The sequence below is a fragment of the Cebidichthys violaceus genome, unplaced genomic scaffold (assembly GCF_023349555.1).
Source record: "Cebidichthys violaceus isolate CVI_PGR_0920_01 unplaced genomic scaffold, fCebVio1.0.p SCAF_14, whole genome shotgun sequence".
Lineage (NCBI taxonomy): Eukaryota > Metazoa > Chordata > Actinopteri > Perciformes > Stichaeidae > Cebidichthys > Cebidichthys violaceus.
Genome location: NW_027176307.1, coordinates 8,239,205 through 8,261,689, shown reverse-complemented (window position 1 = coordinate 8,261,689; position 22,485 = coordinate 8,239,205). Strand labels below are relative to the sequence as shown.

Below are 22,485 nucleotides of genomic sequence, written 5' to 3'. Positions count from 1 at the left end.
GTTAAATGGAAAATGGACTGTACTTGTATAGCGCTTTTCTAGTCTTTCCGACCACTCAAAGCGCTTTCACACTACTTGTCATCATTCACACCCATTCACACACTGATGACTGAGGCTAGGTGACACCTGCCTATCAGATTCTATCACATTCACACACCGTAGGCACAGCTACGGGAGCAATTTTGGGGGTTAAGTCTCTTGCTCAAGGACACATCGACATACGACTAGCGGGGCTGGGGATCGAACCGCCTCCTCTGATTGAAGGACGACCCTGCTCTCCACTTAGCCACACTTAGCCCCTTTGCAAGCTTTAGCTCACGCTAGCTGACATTGGCAGCAGTCAGAAACACAAACATTTACACACAGTTACTACTCGCTTGATAACTTACCTTAATTATATGAAAGACGAAATGAGACTTTACAAACATTAAAAGCCATGCAGTTTATCTTTCTTGCCTCAGCTTCTGAGTCCGCCGATCCACCATGTCTTGAGCACACATGGACTGAATGTTGGCTTCCGTGCATGCTCAGACCTCAGACCTTTTTTTGCTACTTGAGTGTTTTAAGCTAGCTTAACTCCAAACAATAAGTACATTTATTGTTTTTTACCGTCTGCAATTAACTGTGACTAAGTAAAAACTAGTAAGAAGTCATATTTTTGATAACCGAGTAAAGTTAACTAATTTAATGTAAGTTTGGACAGCTATTACATTTTACAATGTACTTGTATTAGTGTAGTGTATTGTTTAGGCAAGAATCAATCTGTGTTCAATTTAAACCTTTGAGGTCAAGCTGCTGCTCCTGTCTGCAGAATATGACTCAACAGATGATTATACATTGAATGATGTTTATCACGGTGTCCTTTGCTCTCCTCCTGTCTGTGTGTAGGGGAAGGTGCTGGTGAAATAACTGAGGCAACACTGGCAAGAGTTACACCAATCAAAGGAAGACACATTTCATTTTAACGCTTGGTTGGCATTCACAAGCACCTGCGTATCTGTCCTAGTTATGGGACTCATTGTTGTTTACTAAGAAATATAGAAGAAAAAAAACGTATAGTCTAGTTCAATCTCTGTGCATGTGTGTCAGAGAGAAAGACACTATCAGTCATTTCTAACTCACGGTTTATATTTTTGATACATGGATTTCATACTGCATCATTGTGTCCTCCATTTTGTGATATGAAAATAAAAACTATTAAAGAATTAAATTCTGAATGAATGCGTTCATCCCAGCAAATGGTCACCAAAGTTTCTTGAGATGGTTGACATCTTTAAACAGAACAGTCTTGATCGACATATTCATTAGCTGCAGTGTGAAAGAACGTTACGACAAGTTAAGATGAATATCTCATATCTATATGTGGTGTTGAACAGCTTTAATCTGCTGCTGGTGGTAAATAAAATGATGAAGATAAATCAATAAAATAATAAGATGAAAAAGATTACTACTGGTCAGAAACTTGCCTGGCCAGTTTAATATATTGATCTGCCATTATTAGGACCAAAGCAAGCCAGGCTTTCTCTTCCATTTTGTGTTGAGCAGCGCAGACTGAGTAGATTGTAAGAAAAAAGCAGAAGTTCAATTTGTGCATTTACTTGTGTGACGGAGTAACAGTTCCGGGTTAAGGGCAAGGTTGGTCACGGATGAAAAAAAAAAAAGTCAAAAAAAGGGTGAAAGGATCTCAAGTCTCCGGCACGCGCATAGTGTTGAGCTAACGCCAGTTGACGTTAGCAACTGACTAACCGTTACCGTTACACCGGTTCGCTGTGGAGTTTGTTGAATTTCTGGCTCCGCTAAAATATTTTCATCAGCGACAACGGTGACATCGGAACAACTGGTGCTTGACTAACAGCAGCTAGCTAGGCTAACTGTGAAACACATTTAGACGGTCGAACTGACGTCGGCGCCTCCGCGGCTGTGTGTATTTGCGAGGTTAACGTTAATTCAGTTAACTGGTGCTACCACCATCGTCTGTTGAAGAAGCCTCGGCGGGACCTCCTGAATAACACGGGTGAGTTATTAGTTACTTCTAAGTAACGTCATGTGTAGAATCAACCGGCATGCTATTCGGCCCACACTTGGCGTTGAATTAGCGTAGCACCTTTCACGATGGTTGCCGTGCCGAGGTGTGTTAGCGACGGTTGCTAACGCGGGTAAAGTTACCTATGCTATCATCTGAGCCTAACGTTAGCTAACATTACACATAACCCTTGTGACACGAGTTTAATGTAGTTAACATTACGGTAACTGTGAAATTCTGTTTATTCAAATACATTGTGAGCTGACTGTTACCGTCGATTGGAACGAACAGCTCAAAACCAAATGTGTAATATTAGGTTGTTAGCTAACGGCTAATTAACCGTTTGAACATTAAGTTATCTTAAATTGGTCTCAGTTAAAGTTAAGGCTTGTGGTCTAGTTATGTTGAAGGTGTGAATTATGTAAAAACATTGATTTATTACTGGGGTTTTTTCTCTGACACGTTACATGATCTTTGGAGACCTAACAAACCAAATATACAAGTGTTTTTCTTCACAGTACGTATATGGTAATGGCATCTGTCATTGTACAAGGACGAAAAATAAAGAAATGTATTTATATCAGTCTGACTTTACTGTGAAGAAAAGTGTTGGTATCTTTAATTAAATAAGAAACCCCAATTATTTTATTATTGTGAATACTTACATTTTGAAAATTGAATTAAAAATATAATTATAGTTTATAGCTTACATGGGTCTCTAAAGATGAGAGGTATGTAGGAATATTAGGCAAAACACCCATACCTTTAACAGATTATTTACTTTTATAGTTATATTTTTATATTATCTACCTTTTGTACTTTATAGATTATTTAAATTCCCAATAAGTTATTATTGCCACCCAATAATTCAACTTATTCCCATTAATTGTAAAAACAATGACTGAGGGTTTTGCCTGAGGAGGAAAAGATATCAGAATAAGCAAGTCACTGGTTGTTTAAGATATGTATTATTTTAAAGATCAAGTAAATGTAATATTTGTATTAAATTTGACCAATCCTTGTCAACTGGTATGACTTAAATGTTTTTAAGTTTGTCTGTTCTACTTATTTTCTATTAATATATTGTCCCACCATAGACTAGGTTTTTACTTTATTATTATTACTCTATCGAGATGTATATTTTAAGGACAAAGTAGTTATGTCAAAGTATTGATTAAATAATGGATGAATGAAATTTCAAAGTGATAACATCAGTAATTGCCATTGATGAAACTGATAAAACTCCTTTATTGAAAATGGAAATTCAGTAATTTATTTCATCTTTCAAAGCCGTTTATCACAAGTCTGTCTGTAAGGGAAAGGATTACTCCAGACAAAATCATATCTGATTTGTTTCTTTTTTACCACTAAAAATCCCTGCTTTTGAGTTTGATTGCTGCAGTGTGTGCTGGCTGCTTTGTTTCATACTATTACAGGGGTGGGCAGCTTTATAGTCAAAGTGCATAGAAACATTTAATATTTAAATAAATATTCTCTCATAATCAGGACATGTAATTGTATATGAGAGCACTGTACAAGAAGCTGTCATCCTTAAGAACCACAGCCACATCTGAGTTGAAATCATGAATCCTAGCAACCGTCCACCAATCTTGCTCATCAGCATTAACAAATTCTGTGAAGAATGCAATAAGTACTGCCGACCAGAGGCAGAGTGAGTACTGGCTGACCGGAGGAGTCTTTGTGGCATGTGGGTCAGGAAAAAAAAATAAAATGTATCGTAAATAACAGGTTGCACAACTGCCAATGACTGTGAAAGAGATGATTTGGCATGCAGATGAGAGGGCACTTCAACATTTTCAAATAACTCTGTTCTTCTGCACACTTATTGTGTTCTTCTGCACACTTATTGCTAGAGTGCTAGTGGTTAAGCCATTAGATATTCCATTGTACAGGGGTGGGCAACCTGCCCACTCCAACATTGAATTGGATTTTCATCATCACTCCTCAATATTTAATTGCATGCAGTTGATTAACAGTGTTGTAAGTTTGTGTTTTTTCATGGGCCTGTTTTCAGATTTCCCACTGCATCTGCTCTCAGCAAGATTTGTGCAAGCTCCGTCATCTCCTGTGAACATCTAAAAACAACAAAAAGCAGTGAGTAATTTGAGTATATGGCAGCATTTGCTGCAATAGATTGAATTGGCTAAATACACACTCCTGGGGGAACATTTTTAATGTGAACAGTTTGATTGAATAGAGTTTATTTGGTGGCCGCTTAGACAGAGGATAAAATGTTTTCCTCAGCTGTAAGATCTTTTTTAACACTTACGTAGTTTTTGCATCTAATGAGCTTACAACTTATGGATGTAATATTAACTGGACTAACAGTAATGGATGGTATTTCATCCTTTTACTTAACCCAGTACATTAGAGGAAAGACAGCCTTAGATCCATGTAACCATGTAAGCTTATTGAGGAGATGGTCTGCAGACATTTCTTGTTTAAAAAAACATTGGATCTAAAAAAACATTGGATCTAAAACTGAACATTATCCTGACAGAAATGGTTATCTAACACTTTTTAACATTTGAGGTTAGATTCTTACTATATGATGTGTGTAACTGCAGAGTTTACATTTGTGATGCACCTTTTTAGAAGAATACCAGAAAAGTATATTTGTTAATTAGGGGTGTAACGGTTCACAAACTTTTCGGTTCGGTTCAATACGATACAGTTGTGCCACGGTTCAATACAGCAAAAAAGCAGAAATGCCATCATAAAGTATGTTATTTTTTTACTTTAAACAATGATGGATTTATTTGTGTACAGGAAGCTGCAGGAACTCCTGTTTTGTCTTTAACACAAGGGCTGCTGTTGTGCTTCTGTGAACGATGGTCACAATCTCTCTGATGTCTGGAGGAGGCCAGAGATCCGCTGCACTGCCGTTGCTTTCTGAGATGCTAGATTAATGATATCGGCCTATTTGTGTCATACAGTCAGCTAGCTTTGTGTAGTCCGTGACGTCCAGCTGTCTGTTGTCAGAGCAACAGCAGGTGCCTCGGACATTTGATTCTCTGTTTGGGCTTTTGTTTTCTTTTACAAAGCAGGAATTATGGTCTGGAGAAATGGGCTTGTGAATGAGTAGTGTCACAGGGCTCAATAGCATTAAGCATGTTTGTACAGCCTGGTGTTCCACCACAGAGTAGGGTCTCCTATCCGCGGCTATAAATATAACAATCGCCGTGGCGATTGCTTTAGCCCTGTTTGAATCCGTAGGGAGTAGCTACCTAAACGCTGCGGGGAGAGTTTGTAGCGTGTGTGCTGCTGTTGGTTTTCCTGCTAAGCTAGTTTAGCATAGAGCACCTCCCAGAACACACGTAACTCACCAGAGTACAATGTTGTTCTTCCGTGGTGGGAGTGTCAAGCATCACGTTGTCTCTTACGTTGGGTGGGTTGCCATGTTGAGCGCAGTGCCTCCACCGAGAGAACATTATATTTCCCACAATTTAAGCTTCTGCATTTTCCAAATGCAATAGTATTACTCAAACATATTGTTTGGTTTGTAATGCGTACCGAACCGCGAGCCTCGTACCGAATGGTTCAATACGAACATGTGTATTGTTACACCTCCTAATGTTAATAGTATTGCACATCCAATGACTTCATCAAAATTAAATTACCAAAGTGAGTAAAAGAGGTTTTTAAGAGGTGGGGGTTGTAAACATTTGTTCACTTCTGTAGTTTTATCTGCATTCAGCCTGTTCTGATGGTGTCAGCAGTAACCCATTGAAATATTAACCAAACATAAAACTTTTTTTCCAGTATTATGTTTTTTACACTGATGAGAAGGTGACACCAAGGTGTTGGCTAAACCCTTAGCATTTAGATATGTCTCTTATAACAAGGCTATTATTGTGGTTAGAGCTGACCAATACGTAGATTAACCGATAACTAATTGAAAGCTTTTCTTTTATCATTGTTATATCAAACATTTCAATCTTACACCTTCTCATTTGTGAGGATTGCTGCTTTTTTGTCTTATATCATGGTAAAACTAAATAGCCATAGGTTTTGAAATGTTGTTTGGATAAAACAAAATCAGATTGGGCTCATGAAATTGTAATCAAGTTTTTTTTTTTTTATTATTTATTGATCAAATGATGATTTGCAGATAAATCGGTAATACAAATTGAAAGTGGCAGCCCTGTGATCTGTCTGCTAAAATTGAGGGGAGCAAGAATTTTAGGAGTGAGTGGCAATGTTGTTTAGTGTGTTTTTGTGTGTGTGCGTATGTTTTTTCAGATAACGTCCAGTGCTCACACGGCTGTGTTCATGAGACGTGACAAATCATGGGTAGCTGGAATTCATGAAACTGCCAAAATGTCTTCAATCCTAGGACTACCTACAAAATACTCGAATGTAACAGTCTTCATAAGCAGAGTCCATTTGCATCCCTTTTGTGTGCTTGTGGAGTTCTGGGGGAAATTTAGCGAGGAGAGGACAACAGATTATGAGTGCCTTGCCAAAGAGATTCAATCTCCTGGAAACACGTTTCAAGAGTTTGAAGGAAATCCTGGTGACCAGTGCTTGGTTAAAGTAGACGGTACTTGGTACAGATCCCGCATAGTCTCAAGAAATGGCTCGAAATACAGTGTGTTCCTCTTTGACAAGGGGAAAACATCTAGCACTACCACAAGTCAGCTGGCATGGGGCAAGAAGAACCACTTCCACCTCCCACCCGAAGTGGAATTTTGTGTCCTCGCCAATGTGTTACCACTCTCACCTGAGAAGAGATGGACTCCAGTGGCCCTGAAATTTCTAAAATCTCTCTCCGGGAAGTCTGTGAAGGCTCATGTGCAAAATGTACTTGTGCCGCATGGAACTTTTCTCCTGCACATCCCTTGCATATCAAAACAAATGTGTGAGATGGGAATTGCCAGGAAGCTGTCTCCAGATGTGTTCCAGGACTTTGTCCTTATGTCACTGCAGTCCCATAGGAGAGAGGTGTGTCCAGAGAGTCCGATCTCCATGGGAGCAGGTGAGCGACTGAATAAGAAAGAGCTCTTCATGTACCCAGAGCTGTCAGCAGGAACTGTGGAGACCGTTATAGTCACAGAAGTGACAAATCCCCAGCGGATGTTTTGCCAGTTGAAGGTCTTCTCACAAGAGCTGAAGAAACTCTCGGGGCAAATCACACAGTGCTGTGAGGGCAGAACAACCAATTGCATTTTAAGTCCAGAAATGATTGGGTTTCCGTGCGCTGCAAGAGGAAGTGACGGCACGTGGTACCGCTCTGTTTTACAACAGGTATGCTCAAACAAAGTGGTGGAAGTGTTAAACGTAGACTATGGAACAAAACAGTTTGTTCAAATGGAGAATGTAAGACCACTGGCTGCAGAGTTCTTCAGGATGCCTGTTGTGACTTACAACTGTTCCCTCCATGGAGTCACTGACAAAGGGGTTGGATGGACAACTAGCCAGATTGACTATCTCAGGACTCTTCTTCTGCACAAGACAGCGATTGCCAAATTCGAGTACCAAAGCATCTCTGAGGGTGTTCACTATGTCATGCTCTATGGGGATGAAAACGCAAGCATTAACAAACTGTTTGGTTCAAAGGAGAACTGTTTTCTGGAGAGTGAAAAAACACTTGGAGATTATGCCATCCGCAGCATTGCATCCAGCCGCAAGCATCCAGCTCAACAAGAAAGAAATCAAAGACAGATGTTAACTCCTCGACAGGCTGTAGAGGAAAAAGAAAGGAAAGGAATAGTGAAGTTGCCAGCTGAAGACCTCTCTCTGAACTCGTCACATGTGGCGACAGTTCAGCACATATCTGACCCATCAGAGTTTTGGATCCAAACACAGAGCGATGCAAATGAGTTGGATCAACTGATGGATAGGATCTACCATCTGTACAAAGACTCAGAGGATAAAGATGTGGTGAGAAATCCAACCATTGGCCTCTACTATGCTGCCAAGGCAGAAGATGGTGAGTTCTACAGAGCAACTGTAACTGAAGGAAGCGAGACACAAGTCAAGGTGTTCTTTGTGGATTATGGAAATACTGATGTTGTTGACAGAAGTAACATCAGGACCCTCCCTGACGAGTTAAAAAAACTGCCGTGTTTTTCACTGAAATGCTCCCTGGCTGGTGTCAGGCCAAAAGATGGGAAATGGAGTCGAAGTGCCTGTGATTTTTTCATCAAAGCAGTTAAAGATAAGGATCTAACTGTACATGTGACAGCAAAATATGCTGAGGGTTATGTTGTCCAACTAACAGATCCTGAAGCACAGGGAGAAAGAGATCTTAGCACACTGATGTGTAGTTCTGGCCACGCTGAAAGGGCTGAGACACAGCGACAACTCAAAACTAAAATGACTACCCAACCTGCTATTCTGCCACAACTCCCAGATACCAGGCTCTCGGGTGTATACAGCAACAAAGGAATCTCTTTCCAGACACCCCTCAACACAGTTGGCCCTGTCGGCAATGAAAGACGAATTCCTACATTCAAGGAGCACATGTTTCCAATTGGAAGTGTCATTGATGTCAGTGTGTCCTACATCGAAAGCCCAAATGACTTCTGGTGCCAACAAGTACAAAATGCAGGGCCCTTGAAAGTGCTCATGCATGACCTACAGGCTCATTATGCTAGCAGTGAGTTCCAACCCAATGTGGAAATGACTTGTATCGCTCGCCACCCTGATAACCGAATGTGGTACAGGGCCCTTGTAATTCACAAACATGAAACGCCTGATGTGGATGTGTTATTTGTTGACTATGGCCAGACAGAGACAGTCTCCATCTCTGACCTGAGGAGGATTAGCCCTCAATTCCTTGCTCTGCGAGGCCAAGCTTTTCGATGCAGTCTGCTAAACCCTGTTGACCCCATGTCTGCCATAAATGAGTGGAATGAAGAAGCGATAGCAAAGTTCAACAGCTTTGTGGAAACTGCGGCCTCCAACTTTGCGATTTTGAAGTGCACCATATATGCTGTCATGTACAGTGAGCAGAAGATTGTTTTCAACATTGTGGATCTAGAAACTCCCTTTGAGAGCGTCTGCACCAGTATGGTCAATCTGGTCAACACTGCACCTCCCAAGAAAGCTGCTGGGCCATCTTTCCGTCTGGACACATACTACTACTCAACACACAATGTCAAAACTGGAACAGAGGAACAGGTCACAGTGACATGTGTGAACAATGTCCATGAGTTCTACTGCCACCTCGAGAGAAACGCTGATGAGATAAAAGATCTCAAGATGAAAGTGAAAAATCTCTGTCATCAGCTTGAGAATGTAAAGCTCCCAACTGTCTTTGGAACTTTGTGCTTTGCGAAATACACCGATGGGCACTGGTACAGGGGACAGATCAGGGCCACAAAGCCAGCCATTCTGGTTCACTTTGTGGATTATGGTGACACTATTAAGATGGAAAAGTCTGACTTGCTTCCAGTTCCCAGAGAGGCTAATGACATCATGTCTGTGCCTGTGCAAGCAGTTGTGTGTAGTCTCTCTGATGTCCCTGCCAACGTTCCCACTGAGATGAACTGCTGGTTTGAGACAAGTGCAACAGAATGTAAATTTCAAGCACTAGTAGTGGCCCGAGAACCTGATGGGAAACTGCAGGTTGAGCTGTATCACGGAAACACACAGGTCAATTCAAAGATCAAGAAGATGTTTCAGACTGAGAAGCACACAGAAGAGAATGCTGTCAACCAGAGTCGGAGAGCACTCGAGGCTTCAGCAAGTTATGCACAAAAGACTCAGAAAGTTGTCCCAAAACAAGCTGCAGAAATGGAAGATCACATTCAAACCATAAATACAAATTCCTCCGCCCCAAAACCAGCAGGTCAAATGAGGAATGCCGATATGAATCTGCAGTTTGTACCAAAGCCTTTGCACTATGTTTCTGAAAATGGCCGAAAAATGAGAGCTGCTCCGTTTGAGTTCTACATACCTCCACACAAAAGAGAGTCATGTAGAAGGACACCAAGCAGTACAGGAAATGGCTCTGAGCCGGCAGGTGCCCATCTCAATCCCACAGAAACTATACCGCTCATCAAGTCCAAATCACCTGGCAATGAATCTCCGAAGGAAAGCGATGTGGAAAAATTCCCTAAACTTGCTGACCTACCGTCAAACTCTATCACATCAGATATGAAAGCAGATGTTTATGTCTCGCACTGCAATAGCCCTTTGAGTTTCTATGTGCAACTAGTCAGAGAGGAGGAGGAATTATTATCCCTTTTGGAAAAGCTAAATGATCCCCAATCCACCCCCCAAACCAACGTCGTCAAAGACGTGCATCCAGGTGACCTTGTTCAAGCGGAGTTCGCAGAGGATTCCTCGTGGTACCGAGCAGTTGTAAGAGAAGTCTGCGGCAAAACGATGGCTCTTGTGGAATTTGTTGATTTCGGAAACACAGCAATGATGCCAATTTCCAAGATTGGCAGAGTCCAAAAGTCTATCTTGCAGCTTCCTATCTACAGCACACACTGTATGCTGAGCGAGGCTGCTGGTCTTGGAAAAGAGGAAGTGCTTAACCCAGAAGTGGTGTCAGCATTCATGGAAGACATAGGTGGTAGTGGAGACAAGGTGCTCAAGTGCCACTTCGTCAGGCAGTCAGGATCCGTGTGGGAAGTCAGTCTTGAAGACAGTGGTGTGAATGTCATGTGTAAAGTCCCTCCTACTTGCTCAACTGATGGTTCTGAAATTGCCTCCGAGGAACCTGTCCAAATCAAGGAACAGCCTACCCAGATCTGGCAGAACGTGCCAGAGAACTCAGAGAAATCACCACTGAACTCCTCTCTATGTTACCACCAAGAAGAGCTTTTAGAGGGACAAAAGTTAGAGGTTTACATCACAGCTATAAATGATGCTCAGACCTTTTGGTGTCAGCCCTCGGACTCAGAGGACCTTGAGAAGATTACATCAAGTGTCTCAAAAGTGTTTGATACAGCCGATCATAAGCACATTGACACAGGCTCTATCTCCTCTGGCAGCCCATGTATTGCTCTCTTTTCAGACGATGGTTTTTGGTACCGTGCAGAGGTCATTGACCGAGATGGAGATGAGCTGTCTGTTCTCTTTGTGGACTATGGGAACAAGACCCAAGTCAACTTCACAGATGTGAGGGAAATGCCCCCTGCCCTAATGGAAACTCCTCCACAGGCATTCTTGTGCGAGCTTGAAGGCTTTGATGCTTCACATGGATCCTGGGACAGCGGTGCAGTAGATGAGTTGTCAGTGCTTACAGTAGACAAAGTGTTACAGCTGACTGTCACCAGAGTAACAAGAGAAGCAAGAAAATTCAAATGCCTTGTGCAGGTGGAATGTGAAGGTCGGGTGATAAATGAGGCACTGAAAACCTGGTGGAAGAGCTCCATGACGGAAAACCAACCTGGTGCTGTTGGACTGACCACTTCATACCAAACACCACTGCAGTGTGACTCAACTGTGAAAGAGACTGCACCACGCAACGATCAACTAGACTATGCCAAAGACCAAGACATGGATATTGCTGATGGCTGCATTTGTCCTCAGAGAGACAAGAGTGAAGAGCAGAGCACTGGCGAGCTTGTTGACCCCCAGGCTGATATTTTGCCATGTGAAAGTGGCATAGATGAAACTAGGTTACCTCAACTCCATAACAAATGTGACCCAGGTATTTTGACCTTGACCTGTGACAAGAGTGCGGTGGAAACTGACAAAGCAGCTGAAGAGGAGGCTTTCTTGGTAATGGACATTATTGAGCCAGATGACTTCAACTCTCCATTGGATGAGAACCATACGGAGGCCATAGATGAGTCGGAGTCTCTGCCAGGAGAGGGTCCTACCTACAGCATGGAAACCAGCTTTGACATCATGAGTTGTTCTGGTAAACACATTAATTTCTTTTTTTGTTTATGATTAGTAGATAATATAGTTCATTCCTGCCTATCAAATAAAAGTAAATTATTATGGAAATCATGTTAATGTGGAAAATAAATGTGTAACACTTGCATTTCCAGATCTGGCTGAGGACAGAGATTCCAGCAAGGTTACCATTGCAGGAGACAATTCTCTAACCAGTACGACTACAGTGAAAATGGTAAGTTGTGTTACAATGACTCGCAGATAGTAGGTGTGAAGTTGTTTATACCGCTGACTTGAGCACATATGGGTATAAAGACTTGATAGAATCTGATTGGATGTTGTGTTCTTCCAAAGGTTTCCCGTGAAGTACTTTGGCTCAAGGAGACCGTTGATCTGCTTGAGACATATGATCACATTTCTAAAGACTTAAAACGGGTACATGATTACATGAGTACATGTTTTATGTCTTGCTACACACAGTTTACTTCAGAAAAACTGCTTCTTGTTCCTCTTCTATTGGTTTTATTGGTGGTTTTGTCATCTTGTAGATTCAGACCGAGGTGCTGCCCTGCTGTGTGGTTCCTGCGTTTGGTGAGGGATTCCTTCATATTACCATGAAACACTTGTACAATGTAGGCTTAGGCTTACATTTTTAAGGCAAGCTATCACATTAGCTTACAACATAACTTATACTGTGGCTTTAGGTAATTGGGAAGAAAAGACAGATTTGTTTTAAAGACTATAAGTAGAAAGTAAGAAACTTTGGATAACTAAAATAAGTGTAATCTATAATACGGTGTGTTCTGAACATACTTTATTTTGATTATGATCATCTACATAGATGTTCCTACAGCGCCGGAGATTGCCATTGGCGATGGTGTCCTAAAGGAGGAGCTGCCATGTGTCACCGCACATGTTGAGGTAATGTTATGGAAAAACAGTAAAAGAAGTGTTTTTTCCTGTACTTTTTGTTGTTCTTGTGCAGAGTAAATTATTGGTGTGTATGTGTGACCAAGTTAATGACAGTTTTACAGGACATCATTGACATAGTGTGCCGGTCAGTGATGGATAATCTGTTGTGTTTTTAGAATGACTTCATGACCGCAGAAGAGACCGTGGCTCATCACAAGGATGGATATTCAGGTTTGATCACATCATTTCTGAGTATTTGTTTGCCAAGTGAAATTGTTGGTTTAAACGCCTTTCAGCCTTCTCCATTCGTTTTGAATTGGCATCTGTGTGTACATACTTAATGTGCACTACGAATGGAGAAAGGCAAACAGGAGCCCTATTTGACCATGTAAATCATTTACATCTCTGCCAGTTGTGCCATTAAAAGAGGCTCCATGATTAATCTGCTATAAGCACAGAAGCACTCAGAAGTCTTTAGTCAACTCAGTAGTTGTGTGTCTAAAGAAGAGATGCATTGATGTGATATTAGCTCAATACTGAATCAAAAAGCTGGATCCGTTATCGCTGACAATAGGCAGATCTGGTATGGGATACTATTATTTTAACATAAGAATTCAGTAAATGTATTTATTATACAAAGTCAGGAAAGCCATGTTTAAGTCAAGCCTGATGTTGTCTTACGCATAAAGGAATGATCCCAGTCTCTTCCAAACAGTGAGGCAAACAATGTATTAATTAAACACTGGTAATATATTGATACTTGTTACAGCCGATACCCAAAGCCCAGGTATTGGTATCTGAAAAAGTCTGATCGGTCCATCCCTAATCTAAAGAATTTGTCTTTGTATCTGCAGTCCTGCCAACTGACTTGGACACAGCAGCCATTGTGACACAGAGCTGCACAGCTCCCTCCCAAGTGAAGGTGAAGCATTTGAATCTGCAGAACTTTTAAATCAAACTAAAAGTTTTCTGACACCTGAATTTTGCCTTTTTGCTGCCCAGGATGACTGGGTTGAGGAGGCGACCTGTTCTTTTGAGGAGACGACCTGTTCTTTTGAGGAGACGACCTGTTCTGTGGAGGAGGCGACCTGTTCTGTGGAGGAGGAAGCGACCTGTTCTGTGGAGGAGGCGACCTGTTCTTTTGAGGAGGCGACCTGTTCTGTTGAGGAGGCGACCTGTTCTGTTGAGGAGGCGACCTGTTCTGTTGAGGAGGCGACCTGTACTTTTGAGGAGGCGACCTGTTCTGTGGAGGAGGTGACCTGTCCTGTGGAGGAGGCGACCTGTCCTGTGGAGGAGGCGACCTGTCCTGTGGAGGAGGCGACCTGTCCTGTGGAGGAGGCGACCTGTCCTGTGGAGGAGGCGACCTGTCCTGTGGAGGAGGCGACCTGTTCAGTGGAGGAGGCGACCTGTTCTGTGGAGGAGGCGACCTGTTCTGTGGAGGAGGCGACCTGTTCTGTGGAGCAGGCGACGTGTTTGAAGGATGTCTCCACAGGTATCAGACTTCAGTGGCTCCTGAATGAACAGGAAAACGATGTGCCAGGCATGAGTGTGATTATCATAAAACTTCTCACAGCCCTGCTTTGCAGTAGTTGTCAGTGGATGCAGCATCATTCCACATTATGTGCTGTTTTTAATGATTCAACTGTTTTTCCCTGCACTGCAGACCCAAACGAGCCAAGTGATGACTGGCAACCCACCAGAGCAAGAGAGGATCGCGTCAGCAGTACATCAGCAGAGGTAAGCCCACATGTTACACTCAGCTCTATCTGATGATCTACTGACCCCATGGCTACTTCTTCATTTAAGTTTTCCACTTTTCTAATAACTGGAAGGCTTGAACTTGTTGAATGTCAAAATCTTCTGGAAGTGTTGAATTGCCTTCACTGTAGCTTAAAAAATAAAAAATAATGGGATGGGAATCAATTGGTGAATGAAAAGACTGAGTATGACACACACAGTTGCACTCAAAATGATTCAACCCCCATTGCAAATTAGGTTTATTAGCAAAATTGACAAACTTTCAGCCGTTTTCAATGAACAACTCAAACAAGGACAAATTAAATGGCTCAACACAACTAATACATCCTAATTCAACACAAAATGCCACTTTTAATGACTACTGCAGTCTCAAAATTATTCAACGCCTTCATGACGAGCATCTTTAGTACTTAGTAGAGCACCCTTTCGCTGTTATGACCTGATGCAAACATGATACATAGCCAGATGCATGGTTCTGACCGCATTCCTGAGGAGTCTTAGCCCATTCCGTTTGATTGCATATTAGAAATATGGGTAAGTCAAGAGAATTGTCCAAAAAGTTAAGATAAGAGATCACTGCCTTGCACAAATGAGGAAAAGGATACAAAACAATAGTAAAGGCATGAATGTTCCTAGAGATACCTTTTGGAAGCATAGTTCGCAAGTTTATAGTTAAAGGAACCCTGGCTACACTACCTGGACATGGCAGAAAGAGGAAGCTATCGACGGCTGCCACCAGATTTCTGAGGAGGCAGGTGGCCAAAAACCCTTGAGTGACTGCAAAAGACCTGCAGCTAGACTTGGTGGCAGCAGGCACTGACGTTTCAGTTTCCTCAGTAAGGCGCATACTAAACGCTGAAGGTCTCCATGCCCGAACTCCAAGACGTACACCACTACTGACCCAAAAGCATAAGAAAAGTTGGCTCCAAAATGATCAAAACCATATGAATAAGCCACAGAAGTTTTGGGATTCTGTTCTGTGGAGTGATGAAACAAAACTGGAACTTTTGGGGCCTATGGATCAGCAGTATGTCTGGAGGAGGAAAAATGAAGCATCCTCTGAGAAGAACACACTGCCTACAGTGAAGCATGGCGGTGGTTCGGTGATGCTCTGGGGCTGCTTTGCTTCTTCTGGCACTGGAAACCTGCAGCGTGTGGAGGGCAAGATGGATTCAATCAAGGATCAGGAAATCCTAAGAGAAAACGTCACGCCGTCTGTGAGGAAGCTGAATCTTGGGCATCGTTGGACCTTCCAACAAGACAATGATCCCAAGCATACCTCAAAGTCCACCAAGGCTTGGTTTCAGAAAAACTCCTGGAAGATTCTAGAGTGGCCGTCACAGTCGCCTGACTTGAACCCCACAGAAAATCTCTGGTGGGACTTGAAGAAGGCAGTTGCAGCACGCAAACGCAAGAATATTAGAGAGCTGGAGGCCATTGCCCATGAGGAATGGGCTAAGACTCCTCAGGAACGCTGTCAGAACCATGCATCTGGCTATGCATCATGTTTGCATCAGGTCATAACAGCGAAAGGGTGCTCTACTAAGTACTAAAGATGCTCGTCATGAAGGGGTTGAATAATTTTGAGACTGCAGTAGTCATTAAAAGTGGCATTTTGTGTTGAATTAGGAGAAACCACTTGTAGTAATAGTTGTGTTGAGCTATTTAATTTGTCCTTGTTTGAGTTGTTCATTGTAATTTTATAAACTGTAACTATATTGACAGAGGTGGTGGAGTGGATATGTGCATTACACTGAATGTATCAACACAGCAAGTGAATATGGAGAAAGCAGGTAAAGCTTATCAGTACTGTTCATTTGTGTTTGAAATAGTTTTCCTACATTTTAGGTCCAACATGAATCACAACGTCCTTGTAGGGAGCTTCCACAACGATTAACTGGTGAGTCATCGCTAATATAATATGTATAATACACTGTAAGATGGTCAAGAATAGATACCGCCGGCGTAATGTGCTTAAATATGAGGTTATATTTAAAAAGAGTCGAGTTAAGATAAAAAGGATTGTGTATTCTCCTCTTACACTGACACTGGTTACTACCACTAGATGGATTGGTCTTCTTGGTCACTCTTTATGTCCTGTTGTGTTCTTAACGTATGTACAGTGTGATGATGTGCAGTAGATATGGATCTGATGTGATTGTCTTCACAGAAGCTCCTTCAGAGCAGGAAATAGGAGACTTGTCCCTGCAGGATGAGGCCATGCATAACAAGGTAGAGTAGAACCCCATTTTATGTCAAATGAAAATAATATTGATTATCAGCATGAATACTATTGTTCTGATAGCAGTTTTAGAAATGCCTCCGATACAGCCTAAAATGCTGGATCAGGTATCGGAGTATGTGAGTCTATGCACCGATCTGATATATCACGTTATATCATTCATCCTCATTTATCCTACACGTGAACAACAACACTTGTCACTCGCTACTCGATCCGTACATCCTGAACAAGTGGAACTCTTAACAGAGATGAGAAAGAAGAGAGGTCATCTGGCTTCCTTCTCGTCTCTGACTTGCACATGCTCAGTACCGATTGGGCAGGTTTCGATGCGCAAATATAGGTATCAGAATTGGTATCAGGAAGGAAAAACTGTTACAGTGACATCTCTTTGAATACTGTCCGATTAGCTTTGAGGATTGTTTTCATGAAGCTGCTCCGTATGACAGTTATCGGTGTTCCGTTTTAGAATAACTCTGTGACTGAAGACGAGACCTCTGCTCTTCACGGAGATCACCTTTTTGGTTTGTTGCCATCTTTTATTGTTTGTATGTCAGAATGGAATGATGAAGTCAATACATTGCTCTTCTTGTTGGATCTGTCTGTATTTGTTATAGTTTATGTCATTAAATTGAGACACAGGATCTTTGTGTAACCTGCCTCTGTGTTTTCAGCTCTGCCATCCGACGCTGAGCCACAAGAGTACACAGTTCGCTGTCCAGATTTGGTAATGGAGATCAATCAACACAGGATTGATGTGTCTAGAATGAAACACCAAAACATCACAGTAGTGATAAGTGCATGTTGTCGTTATTGCTTTTCAGAACGAGCTGAATGAAGAGGGGACTGGTCTGGTCAGAGAGATCTGTCGGACAGGCGTCTGCAGAGGTATCACACTTAATGAACAGATACATCTCCCAGCCATGCCTTCTGATTCAAGTGTAAATACATTTTCAGACACATGTTAATGGTCATACAAGGCCACTCCATTGTTTTTGGTATTTGTAAATGTTAACACTGATATTGATTGAAGGACATGCAGGTTTGACAGTAAACGTACAGTTGTGGTCAAAAGTTTACATACACTTGTAAAGAACATAATGTCATGGCTCTCTTGAGTTTCCAGTTATTTCTACAACTCTGATTTTTCTCTGATAGAGTGATTGGAACAGATACTTCTTTGTCACAAAAAACATTCATGAAGTTTGGTTCTTTCATGACTTTATTATGGGTTAACAGAAAAAGTTATCAAATCTGCTGGGTCAAAAATATACATACAGCAGTGCTAATATTTGGTTACATGTCCCTTGGCCATTTTCACTTCAATTAGGCGCTTTTGGTAGCCATCCACAAGCTTCTGGCAAGCTTCTCGTTGAATCTTTGACCACTCCTCTTGACAGAATTGGTGCAGTTCAGTTAAATTTGATGGCTTTCTGACATGGACTTGTTCCTTCAGCATTGTCCACATGTTCTCAATGGGATTTAAGTCAGGACTTTGGGAAGGCCATTCTAAAACCCTAATTCTAGCCTGATTTAGCCATTCCATTACCACTTTTGATGTGTGTTTGGGGTCATTGTCCTGTTGGAACACCCAACTGCGCCCAAGACCCAACCTTCGGGCTGATGATTTTAGGTTATCTTGAAGAATTTGAAGGTAATCCTCCTTCTCCATTATCCCATTTACTCTCTGTAAAGCACCAGTTCCATTGGCAGCAAAACAGCCCCACAGCATACTACTACCACCACCGTGCTTGACGGTAGGCATGGTGTTCTTGGGGTTAAAGGCCTCACCTTTTCTCCTCCAAACATATTGCTGGGCATTGTGGCCAAACAGCTCGATTTTTGTTTTGTCTGACCACAGAACTTTCCTCCAGAAGGTCTTATCTTTGTCCATGTGATCAGCAGCAAACTTCAGTCGAGCCTTAAGGTGCCGCTTTTGGAGCAAGGGCTTCCTTCTTGCACGGCAGCCTCTCAGTCCATGGAGATGCAAAACACGCTTGACTGTGGACACTGACACCTGTGTTCCAGCAGCTTCTAATTCTTGGCAGATCTGCTTTTTGGTGGTTCTCGGTTGACTCTTCACCCTCCTGACCAATTTTCTCTCAGCAGCAGGTGATAGCTTGCGTTTTCTTCCTGATCGTGGCAGTGACAAAACAGTGCCATGCACTTTATACTTACATACAATTGTTTGCACTGTTGCTCTTGGGACCTGCAGCTGCTTTGAAATGGCTCCAAGTGACTTTCCTGACTTGTTCAAGTCAATGATTCGCTTTTTCAGATCCATGCTGAGCTCCTTTGACTTTCCCATTGTAGCGTTTGTGGGCGTTTGTATCCAATGAGCCCTATTTAAATGGCCTCAGAGAAGTCACCAGCTGTAGTCACTCATAATCACTCACAAGAAGTTAAGAGGCCATGCTATGAAGCTCATTTCATTGACACAACTTTCTAAGTCACCAAAATTGCTAATTCATGTTGCTGTAATTATATTTTTGACCCAGCAGATTTTGTCACTTTTTCTGTTAACCCATAATAAAGTCATGGAAGAACCAAACTTCATGAATGTTTTTTGTGACAAAAAAGTATCTGTTCCAATCACTCTATCAGAGAAAAATCAGAGTTGTAGAAATAACTGGAAACTCAAGAGAGCCATGACATTATGTTCTTTACAAGTGTATGTAAACTTTTGACCACAACTGTAATTCCACCATTTGACCATAGACTATACTCTGCTGGATTGTAAGCCTTATTAAATATCTTATGCTTCATTTCAGGTCCACATCAAGAAGATGCCAGGGAGGAGATTGAGCAGCTGGTGCACCCCCCCCCCAGTTCTAGAGAGGTAACTGTGTTTGCATTCAGGGGAAAAGATGAAGCCTTTTGGCGGGGTAATGACCCTTAGCTAAGCCCCGCCCCCCACTGCTACTCCATCCAGCTGTTAGAGCTACGTTAACATGGAGCCCACACTGTCACTAACTGCACACCCTGAAAATATATTATGTAGTTTTTAGAAAAAGAAAAACTGGTTTTCAGAGAGAAGCAGTCTACAATACGAGTTAAGATGTATCCAGGATGTCAAACTGATTGAGCAGTGAAAACAGGTTAAAGAGATAAAGATAGAAGCTGAAGACTACAGATCAGAGTTAAAGTGAACCACCACATCACTTGGTGATCAGAAGAACAGAATGAAGGAACAACGCTGTTCCTGTAAAGCTGGGTAGCTCTTTATTCACAATCATTAAGAAGCTAAAGCAGCATGTGTACACATTCAGTATACCTTCAGTAGCTGGCGTAGCATAGAAGTGCTAATGCTAGTTAATAATATGCTAACATACTTTGCTAACGTTAGCTCCACAGGTTTTATGTAGAATCGTAACGTTTTAGAAACTTATATCTCTTCTGTAGCGAGTTTCACTATTACACATCGTTTAACCACAACGAGCTCCACAAGTCCTCACAGTTGATAACTTTGATACTTCAAGTGTTAATCCTTCGCCTGATGGTCACAGTGGTATTTATCATGGGCATTATGTAGCTCAAGACTCACTGACATTGGTGTTAATCAGGCAACAAAGCTTATGAGGGGTGTTTGTAATGTGTTGACAGTACACAGTGTGGGACCTCAAGTGGCTCATAACAGAAACACATTGGACTTGCATGGCCAGCAGTGCAGCAGATGTTAAACAGATATCAACCAGCACAAGGCTTTTACTCAGTCCAGTGTTTTTGGAATATACTGGTTATGTGCATGTAAACACCAAATCCTGGAGAGCCGATGAGGCCGAGATCTTCCAGTTATTCTGGCTGAATTTAGCCATGACTCTGTTTCATTAACGCAGTGGCTCATAAGTTGCCTTTTAGCTTCATACCTGGACTTCTTTGTTCTGCCCCTCAGAAGGCCTTATTTAGGGTTTGAGAGACTTGCTACCAGGATACTGTGACATGTTCTCCACATTTCTGGACACGCAGCACACAGTAAATATCGTATCAACACTCATTGTCTAACTTAACAATTTGTTGATTTCTTCCAGGATTTCAGCAGTAGTGTGCTTGAGGAAGAAATGGCATTGTCTTCAGAAGACAGTTTTGGTAAGTGATGCTGTTAATATTTGATATCAATAATTACATAAGATGTAGTGAAATTAAAGTCTTAGGTGAAATGTAGCAATTTTAGCATGAAGTAGTAGTGGAACACATCAAAGTATTGTTTTACAATTTAATGAAGCTTTGAATGTCTGTCGTCATATTTTCATTATTATATTTTATGTCGGCACCCTTAAACTACCATCCTCGACTATGAAAATCCTCAATTTAAATGAAGTGATTCATCAGATTTCAAAGTTGACAAAATGTAGTTTGGAGAGCTCATCATGGATTCCTCCTGGTGAAAGGTGGTGTTGTGTGTGTGTGTGTGTGTGTGTGTGTGAGTGAGAGAGAGAGATCCTGGTTCTGATCAGTCGTGTAGTGTGAAAACCACGACTGAATACAAGACCGCAGGTTGAGTAGTGTGAACAGCTCAGCAGTCTCTACAGGATAATGTATCTGTGATTGTGTGTTGCATGTGAGACCAAAGCCCTTTATCTGTGTACCTTCCTGTTTTCAGAGGCCCAGCTGTGGAGAATAACTCATCTCTCTCTGATGATCAATGATGGCTCTGATGATATTCTGCTTGTTCAGCAGCCAGAGGAGTAACCGCCTTCTGTTCACTTTTATCAGAAGCATTTATCAACTGCATATGCTTTAAGTTACATGTTCAGGTACAGTTCTTTTCTTTGTGTGAAGGCTCAACAGCAGCTTTTTATTTTTTAGTTTGACCTGGCGGCTCATCTTTATGCTTTAGCCATTTTCATTGTTCCAGTTAAACGTGTGGTTTGAAGTGCCTTTGTACAGTAATGGCGTTAATAGTTTGTTGTCCATATCTGTGCGCTTGTCTGGTGGCAGTTGAAGCACTGTTGTGTTACAGATAACCTGTTGTGTTAACGTCACATAATTCTTTGAAAAATACTTGATCTTTTGTTTACAAAATAAAAGCTGCTCTGAATGGTTGTTAAATGCAGCGTTTTTTCAAGATGGTTTCTGTATTTTGTGTGGATACATGCATGCGTTGAAGATATATTTGTGTTGGCACAATAAATATCACTACACATCTATGTGGTCCTGGTTTTCCTTCCGTGTTCTTGGGTGCTGCTCTTCACATAATGTTCGTAAAGTTCCATCTGTGTGTTTGTCGTCTTGTCTGCAGCCCCAGTTTGGTGAGAAACGTATCACCGCCACCAAGAAGGAGTTTCAGTGAGCTGGTGTTTCTCACATGGATACTATGAATCAAACTATGACGCTATTTACTGTTCGCTTCAGTCACCACTTGCATTCTAGCAGTAATATTTGCAGAATTTGAAAATCCACATTGTCACTCTTTTAGACCATCCCAGTGTCTTATGTCTCACGCATGTCCATTTCAGATGCATCTGAAGATGGTGTGAATGGATGGGTCCCTTTAATCATGCCTGCTATCTAATCGTACGTACTGCTGGAATTTATTTTTTAATTTTATATTGGCAGTCTCAGGCTTTGCCTGATTGGATACAAGTGCAGGACTGTTTAAAATGTTTACTCTGGTAACACAGAAGCAACAGTGTTTCTCTGCAGGTGTTTGAGATCAAATGTCTCCTGAATGAAAAGATATGGTACAGGCTCTTAAAGGGACAGTTCATCCCAAAATATAGATTCGTCCTCT

General features: G+C 41.7%; 1 protein-coding gene across 2 annotated transcripts; it reads left to right on the top strand.

The window, feature by feature from the left end:
* The first annotated feature begins 1,664 nt into the window (after positions 1 to 1,664).
* Positions 1,665 to 21,612, top strand: tdrd6 (tudor domain containing 6). Of its 2 annotated transcripts, XM_068708674.1 has the most exons (19): positions 1,665 to 2,014; positions 4,059 to 4,138; positions 6,287 to 11,867; positions 12,001 to 12,080; positions 12,200 to 12,280; positions 12,394 to 12,436; positions 12,687 to 12,766; positions 12,934 to 12,988; positions 13,612 to 13,679; positions 13,760 to 14,249; positions 14,421 to 14,494; positions 16,364 to 16,415; positions 16,686 to 16,747; positions 17,224 to 17,278; positions 17,429 to 17,481; positions 17,579 to 17,642; positions 19,526 to 19,593; positions 20,783 to 20,840; positions 21,355 to 21,612. In XM_068708674.1, exons 3-19 carry the CDS (start codon positions 6,317 to 6,319, stop codon positions 21,441 to 21,443), a joined length of 7,023 nt encoding a protein of 2,340 aa, XP_068564775.1. In that variant the 5' UTR covers positions 1,665 to 2,014; positions 4,059 to 4,138; positions 6,287 to 6,316; the 3' UTR covers positions 21,444 to 21,612. The 2 variants fall into 2 exon arrangements, with proteins under 2 accessions (XP_068564775.1, XP_068564776.1); XM_068708675.1 differs by lacking the exon at positions 12,200 to 12,280.
* Positions 21,613 to 22,485: the final 873 nt, after the last annotated feature.

Bases quoted from the DNA above. Each gene is read 5' to 3' on its own strand.
- tdrd6 (XM_068708674.1), top strand. From the start codon at position 6,317: ATGAGACGTGACAAATCATGGGTAGCTGGAATTCATGAAACTGCCAAA. The intron at 14,250-14,420 runs GTATCAGACTTC...CCTGCACTGCAG, and splicing joins TTTGAAGGATGTCTCCACAG to ACCCAAACGAGCCAAGTGAT. The intron at 17,279-17,428 runs GTTTGTTGCCAT...CTGTGTTTTCAG, and splicing joins TCACGGAGATCACCTTTTTG to CTCTGCCATCCGACGCTGAG.